The 21878-nt window shown below is 45.1% G+C and overlaps 1 protein-coding gene across 1 annotated transcript in view; it reads left to right on the forward strand.

The window, feature by feature from the left end:
* The window catches only part of CCDC85C (coiled-coil domain containing 85C), a 97493-nt gene that overhangs the window by 46069 nt on the left and 29546 nt on the right, over positions 1-21878 (forward strand). Inside the window, exon 2 of the mRNA XM_065749850.1 lies at positions 15414-15490. Coding sequence (XP_065605922.1) covers positions 15414-15490 — 77 coding nt within the window. The remainder of the gene's footprint in view (positions 1-15413; positions 15491-21878) is intronic.

Consider the following 21878-nt stretch of genomic DNA (forward strand, 5'->3'; position numbering starts at 1 on the left):
CTGTTCAACCTCCAAGTCTGCAGCCCTGATCTTTCCTCTGGATGGAGGAAGTGCTGAATAGGTCTGGGAAGGGGTTCATCTGGAAAAGCATCTCCCAAGTATTGCCCATCTAAACATCTCCATGCTTAGAGATATTTCCTTTTTTGTTTGTTTGTTTTTTTTTAATGGGTGTTTGAGGATGGATGCTTCCTGGAGCAGAAAACTGTGGTCTGCCAAACGGGAGACCTAAGCTTGTGGGGTTAAAGCTGTCAAATCTCTGCCCAGACCTACTTCCAACACAGGAAATTTCTGTCCCTACTTTGTTCCTGCCACAAAACACAGCTGGCCGTAAAGCTGAGCCTTTGCCACATTGTCAGCAACCAACTTGTGCATGTCCTGTTCCTAGCAAGAGTGGGCATCCATGTTGGTAGTCCCTCTAGAACTGTCCCATTGTTGATCTGCTGACTGAACCCCCCTAAGGTGTCATTTATTAAGTGCTACCCTATGACAGCTGAAAAGGATCTGGCTGGGCTGTGAACAAGTAAAAGATGGCAACTGACCTATGGAAAGTAGTATAGTCTGTCTTTAGTCCTGGTATTTTTTTACTTTGTGCTCTCCTTACTTGAGAGCTTCAAAGCATTTGTTTAATTTTTCTTCTTTTCATTCTTCCGTGGTCCCTTCAAGGCACTGGTCTGCAAGGTCACAGTTTGGCTGGATGGGGAAGAGTAGTGGTCATGCTGCTGTTCCAGTCCTCTCCTACCCTAAGTGCTTGCAAAGCTGTGTGGTGAGCAGAGGTAAAATGGCCTTCAGGCTGCGACCAAAGACCCTCTGTCCTGGAGTCCTGACCAGCAGTGCCAGGTTGCCAGAGCAATGGGCAGAAAGGCATCCTAGCGGTGGGGACAGTCTGTGCTTGGAAGGGCTGCAGGAAAATGGTATGAGCTGGAGTTCCTTCCTTGCTTTCTCCTATATCCAGTACCTGCACAGAGATGAGCTCACGTGTCGTAGATTGTCCCCTTGTCTGCCTCACTCCTTACCAAATTGCTTGGTTGCTGGAGCGGTGAGCCCTCACCCTCCTCTGATGCTGGATTTCAGGGCTACCAGTGAAAACGTTTAGGAGTATCTCATTGCTTTTGTGTAATATAAGGCTCCTCTTCTCCAAAGTAAGCAAACACAATCCTGTCAGATTTGCAGTGTTGTAAGACATTTCCTAGCCCGATGAGGAGGTGGTATCTGCTGAACCAGTGAAGGTGCAGCTCATGGGTTTTCCCAAGCAACATCAGTTTCTTCTGCACAGTTCTGTGAGGTGAATTGGCTGCTGTCAGTCTGAGCTCTGTTTAGCCTTTTTGTCACTAAAGACATTGTAATGCTTATGGAATTAGTGATTGCATAAGCTGGCTGTCTCTGAGTACACTTTGCTGCGGTGTAATGCTCATTTAGGGTTAGGTAGAGCAGGCGGCTGAGCAGGGGACATGACAAAAGTGCAGATCTGTAGTTGAGAGACTTGAATTTAATGCACCCTGCAGGAAAACACAGATTTTGGAGTTTTCACATATTCTCTCTAGCTCGGTAGATTAGAGTGGGACCGTGGGAAAGCTGCCAGGGCTGGGAGTTAAATCCAGCCTTTGTAAATCCTTTCATCTGACTGGCGGATTCAAACAATTGAGTATTACCCCATTTATTATTGTTAGTTGATTAAATTCCTGTTGGTCAACACAAATAGCGCTGTTCAGGCTGCAGGATGGAAATTGGTATTGCAAAGCATGTTGTGCAGCAAGGCAGGGGTGACTTGTTCTTTATATACCCTAAGCACAGCTACGTGGGGGAGAGAGGACAAATCCAGCTGTCTAAACAGCTTCCATGGCTTTCCGTACACATCTGTGGAGGCTGAGCCCGCTATGAGCGACGGTCAGGATCAGGCCTCTGCCTTCCTGGCAGCAGAGTTGAGCAGCCTCCGTGGGGATGTGATAACTGAGCATGAGTATGGGAAGGGTGGGGAGAAGATGGGGGTGGATCGAGTAGGTATAGCTAGGATTAGTGGGATGAAATTAGGTGAAGGAGAAAGTCATCGGGAAATGTTTCCTCAAGGTGAAAGCTATTAGGTTATGGCACAGTTTCTCTAGGAAAGTAATGGGGGCTTGCTTACTTGGGTCATGTAGAAATAAGAACAGGAGTAAAATCTTGCTGTGGGGAGACCTGAAAGACTTTCCATGGGCACAGGGCATTTCTGAGGCTGCAAGTGGGACCTTGGCCTCTTGGCACAGCTGGGGCTTTGTGTGTTGGTCTTGGAGAAACAGAGGCTGATGTCTTTACCAGGAAGGAAGGTATCTGTGTCTTGATCTCTTTCTGAATCCCTTCTCTTTGTCCCTGTTGTGCTGTGTTATGGGTACACAGAACTCTGGCTCTTTTGTTGACTCATAGCTGTGACACTGCAGAGCAAGCAGGGGTCCGTGCTCTCAACTTATTCCTGTGAACTTGCGCTTTAAAGCCAAAATACCCAGTGTGCTTTCACAGCTGAATATGCAGAAGTGGCTCCTGCAGGTATCTGTGCAGTTTGAGCAGCTGTGCTGGGAGCAAGCCATGGAGGCAGATTCTGGCAGCTCAGAGTCGTGCGTGTTAACCACCTTTAGGGAGCGGCCAGCGTAGTCCAAAGGGCTTCAGCAAGAGCTAATAAACCTGTTAATGAATAACTGTGGAGGCTGATTGTGTTGCATGTTTTTAGTTGTTGAATGCATCCTCAGGGAAACGTATCCTTAGGTTTGCACAGTGCTTTTGCAAAGCCACAGCGTGTATTTGTTTAGCTTCTGGAATCAGAAAGTCTTTTCTGATTGCCTGATCATTGTGGGATTGATTTTATTATCCCTGGTGGACACATGCCTGGGCTGCCCTCAGCTGCCCTGGGCAAGGTGACTGTGCAGTTCTCCCAGGAACATGAGTTTCTCCAATAGCCATGGTCTTGTTGGTTGAGTTTCTTCCTGCTCATGTTTGTTTCTCTTGCAGTGGAGTGGCTCAGCATTCTCCCGGAAGATTCAGTGCTGGGAAGTGCTGGCTTTGTAGGGCACCCCTGAAAACCCCTGGGTTAGAGCAGTAGCCTGGCTGATAGCAAAGAAAGGTTATCAGAGAGATATGAGGACTGACTCATTCTTTCTAAATGATTGCGCCTACTTTTATTGTACTAACGTTGTACTATTAACTGATTTAAAACAGTTATTTCCTATTGTCTCATTGCATCAGTGCCAGCCCAGTGATACGTTTTAATCTATTCCTCTATCTTATTTTTACTTCTGTAATAACATAGTGTCTAAAGTATTGTCTAGCCTTTCTTTCCAGGCATTAATTATACGTTTGCTGTATCCAGATTCTTAAACTATACCACGTGTCATTCTGTGCAGGTATCTGGAATCCCTGCTATGCTCAGTTTTAGCTTATAGCATATTTTTAGCTGGCCTACTGCTGTTCCCAGCTGGCCCTGACAAACCCTCCACCAGCACAACATAGCCAACACATTACACTTGACAGCCCTTTTCCTGTTTAATTTCCTTTTGCAAACTCCTCCAGCAGGGCTGCAGGTGCTGGCAGAAGAAGACTGCAGGTAGGGAGAGGAGCATCAATGCTTTCCAAAAAGAGGATTTCCCTCCACACTTGTGTAAGAACACAGGCAATGGTGTGTGATTTGATGGCAAGAAGGGTCTCCTTCATGACCCAATTACTGTCGTTGAATTATATCTCAGGTGAAAGCTGGCAGGAGTCAGATTTATGCCTTCTTTATGCTTGACACTGAAGGACTGCACAGTGGAATAACTGTAAATACTTCATAGTTTTTATGTGAGGCTGTTTCTCCTGGCTGTGCTCAGTCCTCAAAGGTGTTGGAAAGACACTTGGGTTTGGCTGTGCTGCCACTGGAATGTGTTTATCAAAACGGAGTTAAATCACTAGGCATTTGGAACATTTAATGTTTAACTACAGTCGGCAGCACAGCAGTGTGGGTCTCGCTGTTTTTCTGAGACTGGCTGGAAAGGAGGAGCTACATAATGGGAAGAGGGAAGAGTTATCTCAGCAAATACCTAGAGCCTCCATTTGTATTTCTGGTGGTCTCTTCTGCTCTTCTGAGCCACAGTGCAAAAGCTGTGCTTTGAAGATCTTCATAACTGCTGGCAGGGCACCGGGTCCCCTTGGTTCTCTGGCCTGCAGCAGAGATCAACTTCCCCTCTGGGACACCCAAGGTGTCACTGGGAGATCTGTACATCAAGCCAGCTAATGGCAAAGTGCACCTATATATCAAACTGAGCTATGGGTGAACAATGGGACCTGTGCTGGTGCATTGCCTACCTGGTGTGAGCCACTGGCTTGACAGCAGCAGTTATTTCTGACAAATAGGAAACGATGCAGGGTTTCTTCCTCCAATGCAACCAAGCTCCATATCATTGGCCATAGAAATTTTTGTTTTTGACACTGATGCACAACTCTAGAAGAGCTTAGTGTGCAGGGATTCATACGTTCCCCAGTGATTGCCTTAAGCCATAGGCTTGTGGCTATTTTAGGCTTTCTCTGAGGTTCTAATAGAAATTTCATCCTGAGCTGAAAATTGCATGAAATTGGATACATTTCCATTAAAATTCCTCTCTTGATAAATCGGCGTTTTACCATGGAAAAAAATGCATTACATAATAAAATTCCCAACCAGGTCTATTCCCGCATAGCACGGCCAGAGCAGGTGTCACTGTGAAAGCAGGTGTGTACTGGGCAACTGAGTAGGAGACTCCTCCTTTCCACCCCAGGTGTGACCTGAGGTTTTGCAGAGATTTTTGGCTCTACTAATCCTGGAGAAAGCCTCAGGGTGGGTCTTCCTTCAACCCTGTGCAAACCCTGAGCTAGAGCTCAGCTGGCCCCTGAACCAGCGACCGTGATCCCAGTTTCTGTTGCTCTTGTTTGCTTGTTTTTTTTTAATTAGCCCTTGCAGTGTTTCACACCGTCCGTCTTTTCTTTGGCTGTCACTCTCGCCCTCTGTCTCCAGTGGCAGATCCCTGAGTGGAGCCCAGCCCTCAGCCAGCAGCACTGCCAACTTGCAGGGGGGGATGATGAATTCCTGGGTGCATGGAGGTTGCACTGCTGGGCCCCTGGCTGGGAGGGCTTTGATCTCGCTCCAGCCTTTTCCCACCGAGGCATCATTTTTGAATGAGTTTCTGCTTTCAGCCTTGTCCTATGCAGCAGACAAAGGGGGCCAGGGAAGGAGGGGGGGGAGGGGAAGGCTGTTTACCCTCATCGGGAATAGTCGAGCAGCCTGAGTCAATAGAGCCTATTTTTCATTAACCTAATCATTAGTTTTTCTCACTGCCAATTAAACTTTTCCTCTTGGTACTGTGAAGGGCATTGTTTGCATCTATGAGATTTTCTTAAACAGGGGTTTCCCTGAGCATTACGGGGGTATCTGAGGACTGAAAATTAAAGTTTAGTTTCTCTCTGGGCTCAGCAGAAGAGGAGTTTTGAGGTTTAATTATCATCCAGCTTGGATTCCTGATGGTTGAGGACCGTGTTGGAGAAGCTGGTTTCCATTGTGTGGAGCGGATAATTATGCAGTCCTCTCCCAGGCTCACTGAGTTTATTGTCCAGAAGAATCTTCCCAAGCAAAGGGGAAACAAATTTACAATCAGAAATGTGTTTTCAGAGCCTGCAGAAGTTTCGGCTTGATGTTAACAGGGAAAGACCTTTGCAAATATTTGAGATCTTCTTTGTTTATACAAATTTACAACAAAAACATCAATTTGCTTTATAATCGGTCTTTTCCCCCCATCGGTTGCTTAGGAAGTGGTTTTGTAAACTCAGGAGAGCCCTTCTGCATCTGGACAGCTTTGTGCTACTGCTTTCTAAGCAGGATTTCTTCTAAGGCAGTTGGAATTTCTGCATAAAGCCTATCAGCCAGTTTGGATGTGTAGTGCTGAACACAAGATTTGCAGCCATCTGAAACTGGGTAGGGCTTCTTACCTGGAAGCTTATGCTAATGTGTCCAGGGGAAAATGCTTTTGGATTCAAGCAAACCTAAAATTTCAAAGCAAAACTCTTTCACAACAGTTCTGTTTCACAAGGCTTTGGATTAACCTGATATCTTCTGTAGAGGCTTTTGAACTATTTGTGATTAGAGGTTTGTCATAAAAATAGAGGAGCCTCAGCAAAGGGCTCGTCAAATATGCTGAAGTTATAAGTGACAACAACAACAATCCCCCGAGGTGAGGGAGATCTGTGTGCAATTGTGTGAGCTCTGATCTGGAGTGAAACATTTTTATGTGCATGGACACAAGTGCCTTCCCAGCCTTCTCCAGGCCCTTCCTTTCTCAGTGCCTGCAAACCTTGACTGTGGTTTGGCTGTTACGTGGCTGAGGCTGTTTCCAAACCAGTGTGGGTTCTTGGCGTTCCCCAGCTTGCCTGCATTCATTGAGCCCCTCTCTTTGGGACAGAGGCCATATGTTGTTGCTATAATCATCCTGAGCCTGGTGCTTGTTGGCCTTCTGTGATTTAGGATTACTGATTTCTGTGGAAAAGCTGGAAATGATAAATCGTAAAGATGACAGCTCTCTTTTCTGGCAGAACTAACTCTGAAATCTCTAGCAGTATTTTAAAACAACCAAGTGCTTCCAACATAACCTTTTTGTTGCGTGTATCCCATTAGTATCCCAGAGTCCTAAGCTGGAACCTGTTCTCTGTGTGCCCTTGCCTGCTCTTCTTTCACCTTTCTTTGCCAGCTGCTATGCAGTTAGGTGAGAATTTTCTGCAGGAGATGACAAATGAAAATGCTTGGATGGTTTCAGATTATTGGGTCTCATGTGCCAATCAGAGACTTAGTGATTTCATTTTTGCCTTTAAATAATTGTGGTACTTGCTTTCTGGAATGTAAGTGAAGCAGCCATAGATTTTCTCATGAGTGGTGCTTTCAGGATAGCTATGGAGAACAGAACTGAAGTGCTGCTGGGTCACCAAACCCATCTCTTTGCTTCAAACTGATCCCAGCAGATGTTTGTATAACTTGTTAATGAAAGCCATCATCAGTGGCAGTTCCACAACCACCCAGGGCCATCTCATCCAGCCCTTCTGTATCCTTGTTATTAGAGAGCTTGCTCTGCCTCGGTGAACACAGGGAGCAATTTACTTGCTGCTTCTTTTGATGATCATTTACATACTTGAATCCGTTACTACATCTTTGTTCAGTCATTTCTTCTCCAGGCTAACCACTCTGTTCCTTTGAGCTCTCCTGTTAGATTATGCTTTCCACACTCTGATCCTCCTTATTTTTCTCTGGATTCCTTCCAGCTAGTCTACCTGACTCTTGAAGCATGATGTCTAAAACTGGACATAGATCTGTATTCAAGATCCTTAGCAGCACTGGTGAAGAAGGATTATTTTCTCGGTTTTCATGTAGGCTTCTTGCTTCTGCATCACAATGTGATCCCAGATACTGCTTTTGCTGGAGCATGACATGGATTCTTGTCCATGTTATAAATTGCAAGAGCTCTTGAAATCATTTTCCACAGAACTGCTATATGTGAGGAATTGAGGGATGCTGCCACAAAACAGTAGGTCCAGTTCCACGGAGGCTTTGGGCATAGTACATTGGCTGTGTGGTGAGTCAGCCTTTAATTGCTGTCGTATGGACAGGGTCTATTGTGACAGTAGCCAAAGTAAGGTGGAAAGGATTGTGTTTTGGATGTGGGAGGGAGGAATTGAGCAACTGGACTGACATAGGTGGAGATCAGTACCGTGTGTATCCTTACTGTCAGGAATTCTCCCTTTCATCATCATGGTGATTGCTGGAAGCCACAACATCTTTTGAGGTGCACCCAAAAGGAGTGGACTCCTCTTCCTGAAGTATTCACACCATCCCAAATGTTTTGAGTCCCTAATAGCCAGTAGTTTTGAGTCGTAGAAGCCACTAATCGGCTTTGGGGCTTTTTTTAACTGGGTCACGTGACCGAGTTACCAAGATTAAAGCAGCACGAGGAAGGAAAAGAGGCTTAAATAACTCAGGGCGCCTGGCAGGTCATTTTAACCTTTTCATAATCATTAAAGCTGCAGAATCCCATTAGCTGCGAGGGACTTGCAGCCCAAATGAGCGCTGTTGACATAACTTTGTGTTCATCTCTCTCTTCCGCCAAGGAAGAGTCCAGCCCAAGTAGCTCACATTATCTGACCATGTCAGAAGGATGCAGCTGTTCCCTTCTGTGCATTGGTGATATCCATTGCACCAACGAGAAGCCATAGTGGGTCTGTCCAACGTGGGGGATTTAGCTCTCAATATCTAAAATTAGTCCCTCTTGGAAGGTCCTGCATGGGCCATGCTGTGGTAGATCAGCCCTTGTCCATCTGTAGCAATAGCAATGAGGTATAGGATAAGGAAGATTATGATGATCTCCTAATTCACTGCTTTGGCAATGGTCAGTAAGCTGTGACTTTAGTCCTCTGGATCTGATGGCAGCAGATCTTTCACTGTTTCATTGTTGCCCTGATCGTGGGGAGTGAACATTTTTGCTTAAAGAATGGGACAGTGGAAGGTTCCCCAGTCTGCTGGTGCTGCTTATGTTCTCTTTTCTTAAGTCTTGCAGGTTTTCATGAGCACAGCATTGCCTACAGTAGTTAGTCAGATCTTGCCCTGTTCTTACAGCTTCTGCATCTTTGTTGTCTCCTCTCCTGTCAGCCAGTAAGCACTGACATAGTAGTGCTGGTACTATGCTCTAGAAGGGAGAATCACTCCAATCCGTCCACCCACAGTTTGAACATTCTTCTGTTTTCTCTGAAGTTTTTCTATTCATATTCATGCAGTCCATTGAGTGCAACCACATGGTTGGACAGCAAATGGCATCTTAAAGAGGCCAAGCAAAGCCTGAAATCTGCCCCCTGTCACAGAAGGGTGGTGGGTGCCTGGAACTGATCCAGGGAGCACCTGCTGCCTCTGACAGTGCACGCTTTTTTGTGCACAGGGCAAGCATACTGCAGCTTGTGTAAATCAGCTTCCCTCTGTTACATGTACACCAGTCAGAACTGTCTGGCTGTGCATGTACTGGACGTGCATATTTCTAGCACTGTTAGCATCTAATTACAGTCCATCCACTTTTGCTTGAAAGCTCAGTCTGAGGCTGAACCTGAAATAAATCCCACACTGATTGTTCTCAGAGTATTGTCCACAATTAGAAGTTAAAACACAACTTGTAAAGCAAACACAAATCTTTTGCTAGGCTGTTTGCCTTCAAGTTCTCTGGAGGAACAAAAAAGGAAAGATTTCTCTGGGAAGCGTAAACAATGATGGCTGCTGCTTGTGGCTGAGCTGGGCTGTGCAGGCAGTGGGAACAGGTAGAAAATCTTGCTGAGAAGTTTGGGAATCACAGTGTCATTTTTTCCTATAGAAAGACAGCAAAATGTTGTACTGTTCTCCTGTGTAGAGTTCTAACTCACACAGCAAGATAAAATATGACTTTCCTTGCTGCTTTATTTCCCCCTTCCCACTAGGCAGGTTGTACAGATTGCATGGGTTAGACATACTGGGGTGCAAGAGCTCTCTGGCAGCTCCTGTTTGCAGCTTTGAGGTGATAGAAGGATGGCCCCTGTGAAGATTGTAACATAAAGGTCACCCTGGTGAAAAAGGAGATATGTGTTGTCACTTTCTGAAGAGACAAGACAGCTCTCTCCTGGCTGCCCTGCCATACCAGGCACACACAGGCACGCACTCCTCTTTTTATATCAGCTGCATCCTAATGAAATCCTGATAAGGTATCGGGAGCTCTTGAGGTGCTGTTGACAGTGGTAGCAGGCAGATATTCTGCTGTGCTGGAAGGTGATGTCATGGCTGAGAGTTGTGGCAGTGAACAGCGAAATTCTAAGTCAGAGAGACCTTATCAGACTTCTACAGACTGGCTGCAGGCCGCTAAGTTCCCAGGCAGACCTAATGAACTGGAACTGAATTGGGAGTGTGGAGTCTTGGAAAACTTCAGAGCTCGTAGCTAGAGACTTGCTGGAAATGTTAATTAAATAGCTTCAGTGGCCTATGTCCCATCGTCCTTCCTGAACAGTGCTTAGCAGCCTTGTCGCCAGCATACAGCCACTGGTGTGGGATGGTTAAAAAAGAGTGTGTTAATCTGAGACTGGATTCCTGTGTTATTTGGGATTGGTGGTGCACTTCTCTGTTGTCTTGAATAGGGTTTTAATACCTACTCAGTACTTGAGATATCACCTGCACTTTAATAACATGAGGCCTGATCCTACCAGTACACCTCAGACAGGTGTCACCGTGGGTTTCTTTGGATGTTCTTTTCCAGCCTGCATGATTCTGTAGTTCTATCAATGGGTTTTGATGGTAAGAGTAGAGGGATGGGGGCTGCCGAGGAAAAATCAGGGGTTATGATTTTGTCCACCTCTAAAAGTTTTCTTTAATGACAAGGTATAAAATGATGTGAGTTTCATCTGCCTCCCAGCTGCTCTGGGAGAGCCCCATTGCCTTAATAAATCACATTCTTCATGAGACATAACCACTGGCCCATTTTTCAGCCTGCTTGTATGTGTCAAGAAGCAAAACCAGCAGAGCAATAAGAATCTGAAATATTGTGCTGAATAGTAGAGGTGTGATAACAAAAACGCTGACAAACAGTGAGGTGTTTTATTGAGCACAGCTGAAAATCTTTCTATGAGATGATCTTTAATGGAAGAGGAGGAAACAAAACACCAGCATCTCACCACTTGAGGGAGAATGAAGCAGCTGGTGGCAAGGTATAAGCTTGGCAGAATCTCTCCCCTTCCAGTGTCTTTCTTCCTTCTGTCCTGGTTTGGGACAATCCCTTTAGGGTCGCTGTTTTTGGTGAGGAGTGGAAGGGTCTTGTTGCCAGAACAGTGATGAAACAAATAGAGCTGTGCTTTGCTGCTGTAAATCATACTTTGTAAATGTGCAGGTGCTGTGACTGAGGCAGATGGGAGTTGGGAGAGTGTGGAGCATCTTCATTCCAAGGAGTGGAGTGTTAACCTTTTTTTGCTTCTCTGTTGTGAACTGTGTTGAGTAAAGGTGTTGCATTTCTTACATCCATTCAAGTGCTGAGGTAAGGAAAGCCTTGGTACAAGGGCTAAAATAAACGTGGCTCGATTCCAACCGTGTTACTACAACACAAGCCTCTACTCTGCGTGCTCATGGTTTTGAGAAATAGCATATATGGAAATAAAAACATTTGTTACTGTCAAAATAAATGCATAATTCATCTTACTTATCCCTCAGACAGTTTCCTCTGAAATCTCAAATGAGGATCAGAAAGGCTCCAATGTTTCTGACTGTTTTTTAAAATGATGCTGCTTTGTGCTCTGCAGGCTGAGAGATTGTTTTGATTGTTGAAACAGTTTCTAATTTCTGTTTTAAAAAAGCTTCAGGAGCCAGGCAGTGCCTGCTCCATCAAAGGGCATTTAGTTAAAACAAGGTAGAGTGATTTGTCTTGACTCAATTTAGCTGTAATGAGTATTAAGTGGTTTGTCTATGTGGAGAAAAGTTATTCAGCTAGATTACATCACAGTTGATTCCAGATGGAGTGTATGTTTTAAGATGGTAAATCTTGAGGGTGGTGGATAATAACAATAATGCTCCTTCATGGGCTGGAATGTAACTCTTTTACTTCTCAGGGAGATAATGTGAGGAGCTACGTCCAAGTAGTTCTTCAAAGGCATTATAAAGAAACAAGACTTCAGGTTTTATAGTTCTGTGAGCAGTTTAGCTTGAAGCATTTACATTGTGTAAGCGAGTGATGGCTAATTATGGCACTCTCAGTACCAGCTCTGTCAGTGTTTCTCACTGGCTGCCTGCAAAGGTGATGTGCTGGGGCCAGCCTTGACCTTCTGCTGCCAAGAGGTGGTCTAGGCATGGTGGCCAGTCTGATGTGTGCAAGGGCTGTGTGTGGGAGGTGCAAAGTTTTAAAGGGAAATTCTTTCTATGTGGTGCCATCTGGTCAACTAAGGCAAACATTGCTCATGTAGTTGCTGCCCTTGACCGTGAGGAGTGCAATGAGAGGGGCACAGAATCGTAGAATGGCCTGTGCTGAAAAGAACTTCAAAGATCATCTAGTTTAAACCCCCCTGCCATGGGCAGAGTCGCCAACCACTAGAGCAGGCTGCCCAGAAGCCCATCTAGCCTTGCCTTGAATGCCTCCAGGGATGGGACATCCACAGTCTCTCTAGGCAATCCTTGACAGACATTGAGCAATCCAAGACAGACCCTTGGGGATACCACTCGTGACCAACCTTTACCCAGGCATAGAACTATTGATCACAACCCTTTTGCTGTGATCAGCCAACCAGTTCTTAATCCGTCAAACAGTCCATCCTTCAAATCCATACCGTGCCAATTTAGAGAGAGGGGTGTGATGAGGGACCATTTCAAAAGCTTTGCAGAAGTCCAGGTAGATGACATCTGTTGCACTTTCCCTGTCCACCAGTGCCATCACTCCATCATAGAAGGCCAACAGAGCATTTTGGTCCTTCTGTCATCCCATCCCAGCTGATCATGCACCCTCCTGAGAAGTTCATCATATGTGTCTTTGACCTACGTCTGTGATACTGCGCTTCTTCACTCTGCAGTACATTCACAGAATGTCCTACCCTGTCTGATGGGGTAGGACACGTTGTTTGGCCTCTGGTGATGCATCAGCAGGTGTGGGTGGGCTTGAAGTATGAGCCAAGTTGTTCTGTGAGGTGGAGGCCCAGTTGGGTGTGCCAGGGGTCTGACTTGTGCCACTAGGGAGTGTGTGCTTGGACTGAAGGCGTAGCATTCCTCAGGGCTGACAGCAGGCTTTGACAAGGTGCTGGGACCATTCATTTAATTCCTAGTGACGGGAATGAGGGGGTCCGAGCTTCCAGCATTCCTGCCCTGCTGCCTCTCTTGGGTGGGTCAGCAGGGCCATACTCGCCCCACGGCTGTGAGGGAGGCAGGCAAGGGGGAAACTCGCTGATAAGAGGAAGGTCAGAGGCAGAAAAATGCTGAGAATGTGTTTCTTGATCTAACGTGGGAGAGACTCAGCCTGCAATGTTACTGCTTGCTGTCATGGAATTCTTTAAATCTGAGATCAACATGCCAGTGGCTCATCTGGTGCCCACCTCAGCAAAAGCAAGCCCAGAAGATGGAGACTATCCATCTCTGAAGGTACAGTGAGGATGGTGGTGGATCTGAGCACTGTTTCTCAGCCTTTGCTTGAGATGGAGTATCTTCTGACAAAGGAGCTAAGTTGTTTTTTACTTGACTTAAATTTTTACATTGCTGTAATATTCTTTCGGAGTGAGGTAAGACATGGTTTGGAGTTGAACAGAGTGGACAGAGTTGCGTGAAGAATTCTAACGAGTCTCAGAACAGGCTTTTTGGGCTAGAGGTGACTTTGGTGCACATTCCTTCCTGGATATACAGAGGTTGCCTCCCCAGCATGTCTAAGAAATACCTTTTTCTTTGCAAAGGATTTGAACAAAGTGAAAAAATATTTTTTTCCCCTGTTTCCTTTTCTTAGATGGCTATCGCCGATCTCTTCGTCACTCCTTGTAGCTCTCAGCACCTCAACACAGCAGCTTCTGTGTCACTGTTCAGCTACTTAATATTAATGCTGCACAGATATTAGCAGTGTTCAAACCACCACACAAAGTGCATTGCTAGTGAGGCTCAGTGTGTGGGCCTTTACTTTGAGCCATGTACCACTGTGCTGCAGGGTAGGGATGCCAAAAATGACCACGTCCAGCTTCTCTGCCCTTTGAGGGCACAGGATGGGAGAGCAGGGCTAAGAAATAGTTCCTGTAAGCTGTTATTGCTGCTGTTTGCACACAGCATGCTGTAGGGGTCCATATGTGGCACAGTCAAAACACAAAGTACAGAGGAAGTGAAACTGTGCTCCACGAAGTCCTTAAGGATTTCAAATTCCCTGACACCCTAATGGAGGATGGGGTCATTACTAATTCAGCATGTTCGTGAAGCTAGTGCTAAAATCTTGCTGACTAAAGAAGAGATCTTCTGTAGCATTTTATTCTGCCTTTCTGTATGCATGACTAAATTCACGGCACTGTTAGCATGAGAACTCAGCTGGGAAGGTTTGTTTGCCCTCTTTTCGTGGTGTCTGTGGACTCCTCTCGTTGAGCTTCTGTTGGACAGACAGTTTGCCATCTCTGCAGCTGAAGACGATGCCGTTGTGTACCTTTTGGCTTCTTAAATCATTTGCTGAACTTACACAGCTCCCTATGGTGTCTTCTTATGCTTTTTTAATGAGAATTTATTTGGATTTCCTGGTTTTGTACAAAACGTGATCAAAACAAAGCCATGAATGTGTTTCCTCTGGGAACATGTGTGCTTTAGTTGAGCACTTCACTCTGACTGGCCCTGCTGTTCCTTTATGCAGTTTGGCTCTTGCCTGTGGTAGAACTTCTCCAAGCATATTCCAATTTTTCTCTCGAATGGTCAAAGCACTCTCAGTGCTTAATGGTAGCTTGCCTGCTAGCTCTTCTGCAAAACTGCCCAAAGAGTGGCCAAGAAGGTGCATTCAGGCTTGTGCTGAGTGCCTTTGGCAGGTGCTGGCACAGAGGAAGATAAGCTTCTTGGCACAATGCAAGCCTAACTCTTACACATGTGCATGTGCACGTGTTTCTGTGCGCAGAGCAGTGGCTGGGGGTCCGGAATGGAGCCGGCAGCAGCCCTGCGCTGTGTAACGCTCCATTCCTCTCTGATTCATGCTCAGCATGAGGTCCTTTGGCTGAATAGTGGCTTTTGCACTCATTCCATAGCAAATGAAATGAGGGAAAGCATAATGCCATTTCACAGAGCCCTCTTAGCAATGCAGAGGTTGTTCAGGTTTCTTTTTGAAATGCTAAAGCTGCAAAACTCCCTCCTTCTCGTCCTCCTGCTGTAACAATTCACAGCCTCCGCTCCTGAAATTAGGAGCAGAGGAGAAGCGTTACAGACATACAGGTGGATGGAGGGAGTCAGTGCAAATGGTTCAGTTCAAAGGAAAATGGCTAAAAGGTTTCCCCTAGCAATTTCTCTCCTGTGAAATTTGCAAATGCGTGGATTAGAAGGGTGTGTTTGAGGAGGTTGTTTATTTGAACCTAAGAAGCAGCATCTTGCTCTATTGTTGAGTATTTTGATGCATTTTAGATGAACAAGAACATCTTTCAACACTTGGAAATTACCTGAGTAAAATTATGAGGCTCCATCTTTCAGCTTCACTGTCCTTCTTTTCCCCCCCTTCCCCCAGATTGATGGAACTGGTGTATTCACGGAAGGTATTGCTGTTACTGAATCTCATCTCTTGAGTGAAAAAAAAAAAACCCTTTTGTTGAAGTCCTGTCCTTACCCATCGTACTTGAGTTCGTAGTCAGTAGTTGTTCCCCAAACTTGCTATCTGACAGCACTTAACTGTAACACAAGAAATTGAAACATCTTTTCTGTTTTCTTAAAGATTCATCTTCTAACTACATCAGACAACTTGAAACAAAAGTGAAACTGCTGGAGGATGACAACAAGCTTCTTTCTCAGGTAGGTTATTTATTCCCTAATGGATATTAATGTGGCCTCAGGTTCTGTTCTCTGGTTCCTGTAGCTGTCTACCCACCTGAATTCATCAGGGACTTCTTACAAGGTGAAGAGCATAATGCTGTGAACTCCTTGCTAATGGACCTTGGTCTTCTGTTGCTGTCCACTTCCTGCAGTAATGCTACCTCAAAATTGCCTATAGAAGGAAAAAAATAGTGAATTCTCTGTTAGTGCCCCTGTGTTGAGGTGGAGTACAGCTGAATGCGCACAAAAGGTGAGCAGAGAGGCTTGGGGCCCTGCACCAGCAGCAGCAGTGCATGCACTGTGCTTGCACGTGGACACCTCCATGCAGTATGCTTTGGCGTCGCCAGTGTCCTTGCTGCAGGATTTAGCCTTGCTTGCCTACTTACATTTGCTTTTATCTTGTTGAATGAGAAGGTTGTAGTAAAAGAACAGCCTTGGGAGTAGTTTTGTGCAGTGCTGGCTCCCAGCTTTTATTTGTGATCTCGCTGAAAGCAGGGCAGACGTCTTCAAAACTGGCACTTTTTGCTTGCATCCGTCCTTCAAAGTCTACTCCACACGCTGCTGGGCTTTTGATCATTCCTGGTGCTTACCTATCTATATATAGGAATGTCAAGCAGTGAGAAGAAAACAGTCCTTCTGTTTGATACGTCCCCTGAATCCCCTGCAATACAGCACTGTGTAAAGAGGGGCAGCTCTGCTGAAATCAGTGAAGAGCTGTCTTTTCAAACCATCAGAAGAGTTCCCCTACTTTTTTCCTCTTCTCTGCATCTTTTCACTGTTGCACTGTTCTATGTCCCTGGCGTGTTTAATGTTTTTTCCCTAAACTTTGCATCTTACTTCAAATACTAAGCTTCAGAATCATTTTGTTCCAGGTTCTTCCCAGGCAGAAGTACTAGAAGTGAAAAAAAATCAACAAAACAGAAATTTTGTCAGTTTTTATTATTATTATTATTTTTTTTCTTTGCATTTCACTGAGTCTGAAAATTAGACTGCTCTGGTATCACTCTTCTGTTCTATTCCTAAAACATGCCTGTTAAACAGTGACATTGAAAACAAGGTTATGTGCTTGCTGAAATATCAATAGAGTAATTCTGGTAAGTCATATTTTTATTGAAATCCACATTTTGACATGACTGTGGGCTTTTAAAAAATTGCCCCAAGTTTCAGGTTTCCACGTTGGTATTGCTACCCATGGTGCATTGAACACAGAGCACCAAAGGATTAAAACCCCCAAAGGACACTCAACAACAGCTACCGAGTGACTTCAAGTATTAATCAATTGCTAATTTAATTTTAACTCCCTCTGTCTTTCTCCCAGCCCCTGTGCTGGCGGGTGCTGGCTGAAGCCCCGAGATGATTCCATTGGGGATATCGATAAGCAGATGGGCTGTGCGTGTGCAGCTGCCAGGGATGCACATGGATTTGGGATGGGCTCTGCTGAACGTGCCCTTGGCCTGGCTTCATCCTGCCGTGGCCAAGCACGGCATTCTGTTGGGTCTACCTTCCGAGGTCAATAAAAGGCAGTTGGTAATTAAACCGTAGCTCAGCCCTTCTGCCTTTATCCTTCATTTTCTCTCAGAGTCCGCAGACTGTGAACAAAAAGAGGGAGAAAAGTGAGGAAAACTTGTCTGTGCACACACTCACATGCAAATGTACACATTGTTCACAGCACTTTCCCGGAAAAGTATAATCCACTTAACTGCACTCTTTCTTCCTTCATCTGATTGGAAGGTGTTTGGCTGTTACCATGCGGATCTTGGGCTAAGACTCCAATCTAAAAGGATCCTGGCAACATTTCTCTTGTTTTTGAAGTTGCCAGGTGATCCTGGCAGTTTGAACTCGGCAATGCCAAACAGGCTTGTCAACACCAAAGTCACATTTGAAGTCAGCCTGGCTTCCTCCCTGGGAGTATTGACATTGCAATAATATTTGCAGTCTGATGTCAAGAAGTTCTATCACCGCCATGCTGAGGAGTGATGAAACCTGACATCCTAAGTAACAAACAGTGCCTGTGCATTAAGGGATTAACAAATCAGTGGTGGCTATGGAAGTCTTCCTGGCTACTTTCCAAGTGCTAAACATAGAGCTAAAATAGTGCTTCATCCAGAGAAACCTGAGAAGCCTGCTGCTGCAAATGATATTGTGAGCTTGATAGGAGGATTTATATTACAGTGGCTGGTGAGACGATATACCTCTGCTAGCTGGTGCATCCTGAGTGAGATTTGTTGCTTTATCTCCTTTGGTGTCTGGCAGGCTACGCTGAGATGTGATGATTGTCTTTGTGTGTGAGGGTCATAGAATCATAGAATATCCTGAATTGGAAAAGGGACCCATGAGGATTCTCAAGTCCAAATCCTGGTTCCACACAGGACCACCCAAAATCAGACCATATGACAGAGCTGTCCAGATGCTTCTTGAATTTCTGGCAAGCTCAGTGCCACAAGCAAGAGCTTGGTGAGAGATCTGAGAGCTTTCCAACATGTGCTGGGGTTGCTACCTTGCATGGTGTGTGTTACCAGCACCCAAGCGTTCTGGGATTCGCCCCACTATTCTTCTGGTGACTTGTGGAAAGGGATTAATGAAGAGGCTGTTCCTCCCCTTGTGTGGTGTGGAAGTACCATCTCTCATGAGCTGCACTTTGCGATAGGAGGAAAGTAAATGGAGAAGTGAATGTTATTTATGATGGCCATATATGGATTTTTTTGGTTTTCACTTTTTTTTACTTTCTAGGGAAGGAGATTTGTATTTCCAGTTGGGAAATGAACAGCTTCTCAAATTGCTTACCCATCAGTAATCATTGCTCTTCCCATCCTCCTTTCTCTGCAGAGAAATGCCTCCAGTTTGGTACTGCCTTGGACTCAGGTTTACACTATGTTGTTTTTCTGGCATGGCCGTGTTATCTGGGAAGTCGCACTTGTGGACGGCACTATGCTGGCAAAACCTCTGGCAGCAGTTCTGACAACACACAGATGTTGTTGCCTGATTTATATTGGTTGGAGAGATACTGTACCAAATGCCACTACTTTTCAGTACCCAGTAGCAAGGACCCCACAGTATACTGGAGTGGGTGGTGCCAACCTTTCTCACCAGTGGAGCTGGTTTCTGTCCTACGAACACAGAACCAGGTAAGGGGAACAGCTCACGCTGGGCTCCCAAGGAGCCTCTGTGCCAGCCTCACCATGGCTAGTATTCTGATGTGGCAAGGTGTGGCAATCTCTGGCTAATTTCCAGCTTCCTTTTATAGGGGAAGAACAATCCAAATGTATTTCTTGTGTGTAGGTTTAACTGACAACTTCATTTTCTCAAGTTTTAGTTGAGGTGTTAAGAACAAGGACGTAAGCTCTCAGGAACGTTGGGTGTTGGCTGTGGAGAGCTTCACAGGCATCCCTTTTATTGTCTGAAATTCTCCAGGGAAGAAGCACACTGCATTCTGCTGTGTGCAGGGATTTAATCTGTGCCACAGTGTGTGTGAGAAGTCCTGTTTTTCCTGTGTGTCTTTGAGGGAAATGTACTGGAAAGTTGAACTTTCTGTTGCAGCCTCTGTTGAGGGAGATGAAGGAACTGAGATACAACCCCTGTGATGAGAGTTCATATTAGCTTTTTGTTGCTGAGATGAAAGTGTCTGAGTCAAAAATAAACCCCTTAAGCCATCTCACATTGCCCCTTAAACTAAAAATGAATTGGTAATTACATGCTTTTCCCTCAAGATTGGAGAAACCCATATTTAACAGCTTTGGGAGCTCCAGAGGTCACTTCTGGTTAGTTTTGTAACTAATGCATGCATTTTAGAGATGATAACAGTGATGAACTTTTGGCCATCATTGACATTATTTTACACTTTCAGATCATTCTTCACAGTGGCAAGGATTAGGCACCTAGGACTAAAATTGCAAAATGCATAGGCTTCATGGGCTCTTCCACTCCTTCTACTTCTTGAAGTGTAGCCCTGTGCATCGTGGGCTTGGTGTCTCTCTGTTGACCTCAGTGTAGCTTTTCCTTTCAGGGTGGGTATGCTGGAAGCATCTTCCTGCTCAGAGATGCCCAGGGCATGTTGCTCGCCTTCATTTTAGAAAGCCCAGTTTGGAGGAGAGCAGACACTTGGGGCAGATATTTAACAGTGAGATCCCAATGTTTCTTCCAAGGAAGAATGCCAGGAGCCCTTGTGCTGAGCAGAAATAGGAAAAATTCTTCTCCAGGGAGTGGACAACCCTGGGGAGTTATCAGGAACATCTAAGTATTTAATTAAATTACCACGTAGTCTTCAGAATTACCAGCACCTCAGCGTCTGCCTGCCTGCTGATGGGGATTGAGAGTATCCCTGGGAGACCCTTTGTACACCAAAACAAAAATCTTTAAAATTGTGCTTAGCCTCCTTTTTAAGTAGCTGTATGCTTAGCCTGAGTTCTGTGCACTTGGTGCAGGCATGCACCCAGCAAGCAATTTCTGGCGTATTGTTCTGGAAAGGAGAAAATGGACCCCAGGATTTCAGGGAGCCTGGGGATCAGCAGTACCACACAAGACAAGAATTTAAATGCAGTTCAGTGGAGTTTGGTTTCTTCATGAGGAACGGAGGATGGAGGAGTGGAAGGAATTGCACACAGGGTGCAGGCTGGCTGCAGGAGAATCAGGCCACAGTTTCTTCTGTTGCTTTATGGATCACCTGCTTGTGTGCCAAGCCTGTCATTAACAGTTCCTGCTCATGCACTTTTCTCAGTACTGGCATCAGGTCCTCAGCACCAGGGCCTCTCTTTGCACTGCAGCTTCACAGGTTTGTTGTGAGGCTGTTAGGTGTGCTGGGAGTGCTGCATGTGCTCGCTGCAATGGAACAAAATTACTAACCTGTCTTATTTCCCCGATGCCTACCTGGTGTTTGTGTGTGAAGAGGGATAAGGGTAATTGCTTTAATTTGAGTTATCACAGGGGAAATAGGGTTTTTTGTAACGGAGAGCGAGTCAGACATGAAAGCTTTCCAATGCATTTAGTCTCCATTTAATTCAGAATGCTGATGATGCCATGCTGCAAGTTACTGTATTCCTGGTTTTGTACACTGTATTAATGTTTAGCTGCATACTAATTGTAATTAAAAAGACGATGCACATTTGAGTCCCCATCCAAATATTCACTGTAATAATAAGAAGGCTTTCTGCAGAATTCCACCCTTTCTTGGGCTGCAGCTCACACAGAACCGTATCGCCATGCGACCTTCTCTGTTGCACTCTCCAAAATTTGGTTCCAAAGTAGAGTTCCCTTAAACTTTCAGAAAGTTCTGAATCCTGAAGGCAAATAACCGATAGAAAGAAACAGTGCAATGAAGGTTGAATCCTTATGGTGCTAAGATTATCATATGATTTCTTGCATTTTAAAATTTTTAAAGGACCGGAGCTGTATTGCTGTGGAAGAGTGTGAGTATGAGAGAGACATACACACACAGAGATCTTCCATGCCCCATTTGTTTTTGTTCTGGGTGAGCAGGAACATTGGGTTTAATGAGGCTCAGTTCAACCTCCAGCTGTGAAATGCAGGATTAGTCATATCCCGTGCTTAACCAATTTTGTAACAGTTTCTCCAGATCCTACTTTTTTCTGCTCATAAAGACAGGGTTGGGAAAAAGCTGTTAATTACAGCTAGATTGGACTACGAAGTAACATTGTTTTGTGTCTTCATTACATCTGAGAGAGAGTTGAAGTACGCAGCTTCTCAGTGATCAGTCAACCTGATAGAGACTGAAAAATGATTTCAAAGAGAAGCTAAGCATTAGCTGCAGAGGCTGAAAAACACTTTTGCAGTAAGTTCAGTGCTAAATTCTAGACCAGCTCAAGAAATACTCAGTGCTTGCTCTCTGAGGGCAACTTGGGGAGTATAGAAAGGCTGCTAACCTTCCTTACTTTTACAGGAAAAAAAAAAAGATACTTTAGTCAAAGCTGTATGTTTCCAGTTTTGTTGTGCTTTCATAAAGTCAAAAAATGCAAATGTAAAACTATGTAGTGGACTTTTAAAGAATGTTCTAATCTCATCAAAAATCAGACTGATTTCAGCTGATTCTTCCCACCTGTTCTGCCCTGGTGCAGCAAAGTGGTTTGAATATTTGAGTAGTCCACTAAAAGAGAAGAGCTTGAGTTTCCATTCTGCCTTGAGCACCGCTTAGAAATAAGAGAGGAACAGCCAGAAAAGTGCTTGACCAGCTTGGTCACAGTGTTAGCCTGCAGGGGATTTAGGTCTTTGCTGTCCTCACTCCCAACTCCTTTATTTTATGGGGTATGAGGAACCCCATCTGCAGTGCTTTGGCCAGGTTTCTGCCAGGCCTCTACCCTGGAGCACAGCTGAGAAAAGAAAATGCAAGGTGATAAGAGGGCATGAGTTTATTCAT

This window comes from Cyrtonyx montezumae, unplaced genomic scaffold (assembly GCF_038088225.1).
Source record: "Cyrtonyx montezumae isolate F1298 unplaced genomic scaffold, pur_monq_1.0 scaffold_10, whole genome shotgun sequence".
Taxonomy (NCBI): Eukaryota; Metazoa; Chordata; class Aves; order Galliformes; family Odontophoridae; genus Cyrtonyx; species Cyrtonyx montezumae.